This window comes from Urtica dioica, chromosome 5 (assembly GCF_054948205.1).
Source record: "Urtica dioica subsp. dioica isolate 48M chromosome 5, U.dioica_male_clone48M_v1_H2, whole genome shotgun sequence".
Lineage (NCBI taxonomy): Eukaryota > Viridiplantae > Streptophyta > Magnoliopsida > Rosales > Urticaceae > Urtica > Urtica dioica.
Genome location: NC_142760.1, coordinates 6979825 through 6986487, shown reverse-complemented (window position 1 = coordinate 6986487; position 6663 = coordinate 6979825). Strand labels below are relative to the sequence as shown.

The following is a 6663-nucleotide window of genomic DNA, read 5'->3' as shown; positions in this document are numbered from 1 at the left end:
ACGGGATATATCGACTCCGATTTTCAAGCGGATAAGGATTCCAGGAAATCAACTTCGGGATCTGTGTTCATCCTTAATGGTGGAGTTGTTGTGTCGAGAAGTATTAAGCAATCTTGCATTGCTGACTCCACAATGGAAGCAGAATATGTGGCTGCTTGTGAAGCATCCAAAGAGGTTGTATGGCTTAGTGGGGCTGTCGCTAAGTCAAAGGAACCTCGAAGCCATAAACGCTCTAAGCATATTGAGAGGAAATACCATTTGATTCGAGAGATCGTGCAGCGCGGAGACGTGGAAGTGAATAAGATCTCAACGGTGGACAACCTAGCAGATCCATTCACCAAGGCCCTAGCGAACAAGGTCTTCGACCAACATCGAGAGGGATTAGGCATGAAGGACTACACACATCTTCTTTGAGTCAATTGGGAGTTTGTTGTCAATGGTGCCCACAAGAAGAGTTGTAGTCTTTATTTTGTACAATTGATGTAATAAAGTCTCATGAAGACTCTTGCTTGTAATTGCTTATTCATTAATAAAAAGTTGAAACGTTCATTCATTCTTCCTTGTCTGTTTGAAGCTTTATGATAAAACATTAGTCTTTAGTCCATAAACAAACTAAACAACTTACGAAGAGACAAATGTAGATTTGCATGAACAAACTCTTCGTAGTTTGCTTAAAACGATATATTCGCAATCTAAGGGTCAAAGGACTATTGACCTCAGTACGATTGTTGGGAGAATCTATGATGTCTGGTTATGGGGCATTGAGAGTTGGAGACTCTATAGTTCTTCTAGGTATCTTCCGAAGGTACTGAATTGACCAGTGCACTTCTAGAGACAAGATAAGAACAAACCAATTAACCTTTTATGTCTCGGAGTCACTACGTATGAATTGCATCGTGCTTACCTTAATCCTGAAATGAGACATGCCATTTCACACCTTACGTATTCTCATTTGAGAAAGTCAGAGTTCGGACTCACTATGTGATTCCGAAGAAGGCCTATTAGTGAATTACTAAGTTGTGAGAATGTCATGAGTAACTTTGTGAAGTTCTCATAGATATGGAATTCATGTACAAGATTGCTGAAATGCAATGTATATCACCTCATGCTTTGTTCCTTGGAGTGTGAATAAATGAACTGACCAGTGTCCAAATTGAGTCTTGACTCTTTTGGATGAAACAATGTGACTTGTTAGCTCCTCGTCAATACATTGGTTCTAACTTATTCACAAGCGACAAAGGAGTTGAGGAAATAACAGCTAGAAGGGTAAAATGGTAATTTTGTAAATCCCGACTAGCTGATGATATTCATGAAGGGTAAACACTGATAATATTATGAGGATCCGCTCATTACAATTAGGTTGAATTCTTGAGTAGAAAATAAATTCATTTGAACCGAGAGATTTTCAGTGTCAACTCTTTAGTGGAGTCAGTTGACATTAAGCTAAACTTGGAAAAGGTTTGTGAACTTTTGAGTCCAAGTGTTTAGCTCAAGCTTTGTTCATTTGGATCCATGAGGTCACTGTCACGAATCACATCGAGTAGGAATAGTTAAACTAGAAGCTAAGTCAAAACAAAAACGAGACAAGTTTTACGAAAATTGTCGAAAGGGTAATTTTGTCTTTTTGGACATGGCATGAAATGAATGTCAATAAATTTTTTGACAATGTCATATGATGACATATTATATCACTCGCCATAACATGTTTATTGGGTCTTGTGAATTAATTTCATTTCATAGAATTTTATTTGAAAATTCTTAATGGGTTTTTCTTATGTTGTCATGAACAAGTGAAGAAAATCTAGAAATGCCTTCTAGAAGGCCTTCTTGGCCGTCCAACCCAAAGGAGAAATATGGAGATTTTTTTGTGCATAAATGTATCAAGATACTTGCCAAAAGAAAAAGAGGAAACAAATTTCCTCTATGAGGAAACAAGTATTTCGGCCAAGACAAGTCAAAGGGGAAGCAAGAATAAAAGAGGAAACAAATCCAAAGTGTCATGAAGGCACATGTTGGCCGTGTGACTTGGATAGAAATTGGAAATAAAGGGTTGCTCATGATAGCTTGGAAAATAAGAGGAAACTACTTCTTTCCATGGCCAACCCTTCTCCTATAAATAGGACTCCCATTCCCCTCATTTTATTCATTCCAGATAAGTTAGAGATTGAGAGCTTCTCTCTCTAGACCTTGTGGTGGCCGATCCTCTCTCTCTCTCTCTAGTTAATTTTCGGTTTTTGTTTTGGCACCTAGGTCCACATTTGACCTAGTGTTTTAGCTCTTCGACTTTGAGACTTGTTCTTGAGTCGTAGTGTTTGAAAGTGCCCACACACTAATTCCTTTTTATCTTTAGTGATTTAGTGATAGAAACTTTCGTGGTTGCTCGAGTTAACGAGGAAAGGAAGAGAGATGTGCTGCGAGGGGAGACGAACGTTTTCAACCTTCCGAAGGCTCATCAAAGTTCAAGCTTCTAAAAAGTTAGTAATCTTTTATGCTCATAATAGTTTTTATTTACATGTGCTTGCTCTTTGTCTAGGTTAGTAAAAAACTGTTTTACTTGAAAAAGAAAATTTTTAAAATTCCGCCGCTTAACGAAGCGTTAAACTTTTTCTTAAACCCTAGATCGATTCCAACACCTCTGCCCAGCCCCAGCCCGCTGCTGCCCAAACAGCCCCCGGCCCAGCCCCGGCCCGCTGCCGCCCAAACAGCCCCCGACCCAGTCCCCGGCCCTCCCTCGGCTCTGCCCCGGCCCGCTGCCGCCCAAACAGCCCCCGGCCCGCCCTCGGCCCAGCCTCCAGCCCGCCATCGGCCCCTCCCTTCTGCCGCCCAACCCGTACTCGTCCTAGCCCATCCCCGACTTGCCGCATCCCGTCCCCGACTTGCCGCATCCCGTCCCCGACTTCCCGCAGCCCGTCCCCGACCTCGCCGCAGCTTGGTCACTCGCAGCCCCGCGTCGTAGCTCGTTGCCTCGGAAAAGGTTAGTTATTTGTAATTAGTAATATTTGTAAAATATAAATTGGATTAGATGTTAATATGTTTAGTTAATTAATTAATTAGTAACATGTTTAGCTAGATTAATTAGTAAGATATATGAAAATAGTAACATGTTAGATTAGATGACAATATAACTTTGATTAGTTTGTTAAAAATCTGTAACATATAGTAATTGTCAAAAAATTTAATAATATGTAACATGTTAGATTAGATTTATTAAATTAAAAGTAACATATTTAATTAATTAGTAATATGTTTAGTGTAATTTAATGTAATTGTAACATGTTTTGTTTAATTTGATTGCAATTTGTTGAAAATTTGATTAATTAGTTAATCTAATACATTTTTAGTTAGATTAATTAGTAATATATATGAATATATTTTAAAATGAATTAGTAACATGTTAAATTTAAGGGCACTGTAGCGAAATAGCCAAAATGAAACTATGAAATTTGTTTTTAGCCTATGTTTCACAACTTTTAGGGAAATAGCGAACAGACTTATGTGGGAATAATTAAGGTCTGATTTACCCTTATTTATTAACAAATTCGTCACTTTCTCTCTCCTACTTTTTTCCTACACTTTTTTACATAAACACTTCAAAAAACCATATCTATCTCATATGAACTCGAAATTGAGTGATTTCAAATCCTACGGATTCGTGACGCCGAGATCTTCAAAAATAGATCCATTGTGTTTGATGAAAAATCATGTTTAATATCATAGATGTAGAAAAATCACGTTACTACCTTAAATATGGAAATTACTGGAAATTTTTGAAATTATAAAAAAAATAAATGGAAACGTTACTATGATGCATTAAATATAATTTTTCATCAAACACAATGAGTCTATTTTTGAAGATCTCGACGCCACGAATTTGTAGGATCTGAAATCACTCAATTTCGAGTTCGTATGAGAAAGATACGAATTTTTGAAGTTTTGATGCAAAAAAAATTATTTGAAAAAAAATAGGAGAGAGAAAGTGACGAATTTGTTAATAAATAAGGGCAAATCAGACCTTAATTATTGCCACATAAGCCATTTGGCTATATCCTTAAAAATTGTCAAACATAGGCTAGATCCAAAATCACATGTTTAAAGTGACCTAGTTACTTACAAATCTCTAAATTTAATTTAAACTTATTGAAAAAATTTATTGCAACCGAGCTACGGAGGCTCGGTTTAGTATTTAGTATGTTAATAGGATAGTCCTGGTTGGTTATATATGTGTTTTTTTAAGTTGCATATTTTGGTTAGTCAATATTTTAGGGGAAATTCTGCAGTTTTGGTAGAATAAAATGTATTTGTCAAAAAATTAACTCCTTCAATAATATATTTTAACAAATTAACTAATTTTTCGAAATTGGTTAACTTGTTAATGAAATCAGTAGTGAATTTGTATATAATAACGAATTCAAACAATTTTTCAAAATTAATATATGTCTTTCACAATTTCTCTTTCACTCTTACAAATTCGCTCTTGACTCTTTCAAATATTAACGATTCACTCTCAATTTCCTAACAATTCATCACTCTCAATTTCCTAACAATTCATTTTAAATTTCAAATATTAACGATTCACTCTCAATTTCCCAACCATTCATTTTTTACCTCTCAATTTCCTAAGAATTCACTCTTACAAAATGAATTCTAACGATTCATTTTTATCTCTCAATTTCCCCTCTCATTCAGCGGAATGTCAAATCCAAGTAGAGATTGGATCGGTTGAGTTTGCAATATAAAACAGGGGTTAACGAGTTTATCCGCCTTGCAAGCAAACTCGTAAATCTTAGATAAATAGCCATAAAAATGACGTGACATTTCTGGTTTGTGCTTTCATTGAAAATAAAAGATATGGTATTTACGTTAATTTACACGTATAAATACATGGACGTGGTTATTTACGTAACATTTACGAACATTGACTATATAGCAATATGAAACATTAAATATGGCTATATACCTAATGAATTTTTTTTATATTATAATTTTTTTTATCAACTCTATAAATTTTAATATCTGTATTGTTGTAACTTATATGTATTACATTTTTATTTACTTTAATTACAAACATCGTATCTAACAACTCAATCATTCAATGTTTTATATTTTAACTGTTATTAATTAATGCCACTAAAATACAAATTTAAATTCTATACATACACGCGCATGGACGTGATTCCGAAAATAAATTCTATAAATTCCGAAAACACAATTTCTTTACCCCTCATACGAACACTCAAACCTCTCCGTCATCGCCAAACACAATTTCTTTACCCCTCATACGAACACTCAAACCTTCAATCTCTCAGTCGATTTCGAATCCTTCAATCTCTCCACTTCCGAAGCCGACGAAGAAAAAATGGTAAGTAAATATTATTAACATTTCGATTATCCCTTAGAACACCATAACTGAAACCCTAGCCCTCATTTTCGATCAATTTTCTGTTAGATTAACCATAAAAATGGTTAATATGATTTACTGTTAATGAAAATGTTATATCAATTACTGTCTGATTGAGCGATTTACTGTCTAATTTACTATTTGATTTATTGTCTAATTTACCATATTATTTACTGTCCTCGATTGACTATGATTTAATCAATGCTTAATATGATTTAGTATATGATTTTAATATGATTTACTTAATGGTTAATATGATTTACTGAATGATTTACTATCTGTGAATGGTGTTTTATATTTCCTGTAGGGATGGGAATATGTGTTGGATAAAAAAATGGTGGGATCCAAGCAAGAAAATAGTCAACCATACAAAGTGGAAAGATACCAGTCATATCTTCCAAGCGCTAAGCGATCAACAGCTAGAGATGTTCGGATACAGTATATTTGGTCGGTTATTGCTAGTTCGTCAAATACCCAATGACGATAACAAAAAGCAGTCTACTTATCCGTCAAGGATAGTGCACCAGTTGATGCTTCGACAATGCATCAACACCGACTACACCATTAAGAAGGTTGATGGCAAGGTGACTCCATGTGAAGCTTGGTTCAAGATCAACAACCATGTTGTAAAATTTTGGTTGTCGGAATTCGCTCTTATGATAGGACTGAATTGTCGAGAGTTCATTCCGGATGAGCTCAAAGAACACAACCGTTCAAGAGATTATACTTCGAAATCTATGTTTGCTAAGAAATTTTTCAAGAAGATGAAAAAAGTGTCTACCCTTTAAATGGTAATCGCATTTTTAGGAGCCATGGATGCAACGGACAATGAGAAGGTAATGTTGGCTAAATCGGTGTTTTTGGAGACAATCTTGCTGCCAAAACAAGATAGGAGTAGCATCAACACTCGGCACCTTGATATAGCCGACAACTCCAAAATATTTGACAACTATCCATGGGGGAGAGTGAGCTACGAGAAGCTTATGGAGTCAATCACCAATTGTGGTGATTCACTTCCAAAATGTTGTCAACGCCCACAAGAAGAGTTGTAATCTTTATATTCTACATTTGATGTAATAAAGTCGCATGAAGACTCTTGCTTGTAATTGCTTATTCATTAATAAAAAGTTGAAACGTTCATTCAATCTTCCTTGTCTGAAGCTTTATGATAAAACATTAGTCTTTAGTCCATAAACAAACTTAACAACTTACGAAGAGACAAATGTAGATTTGCATGAACAAACTCTTCGTAGTTTGCTTAAACC

General features: G+C 35.3%; 1 protein-coding gene across 1 annotated transcript; it reads left to right on the top strand.

Moving 5' to 3' along the window:
- The first annotated feature begins 5715 nt into the window (after positions 1-5715).
- Positions 5716-6450, top strand: LOC149395043 (uncharacterized). The gene is made up of 2 exons (XM_089614191.1): positions 5716-6109; positions 6206-6450. The coding sequence occupies exons 1-2, from the start codon at positions 5716-5718 to the stop codon at positions 6448-6450; spliced, it is 639 nt and encodes a 212-aa protein (XP_089470317.1).
- The last annotated feature ends 213 nt before the right edge of the window (positions 6451-6663 follow it).

What these genes read in the sequence shown, in the direction of transcription:
- LOC149395043 (XM_089614191.1), top strand. Translation starts at nt 5,716, where the DNA reads ATGTGTTGGATAAAAAAATGGTGGGATCCAAGCAAGAAAATAGTCAAC. An exon ending in TGAGCTCAAAGAACACAACC is followed by an intron (nt 6,110 to 6,205) that starts GTTCAAGAGATT and finishes TCGCATTTTTAG; the next exon opens with GAGCCATGGATGCAACGGAC.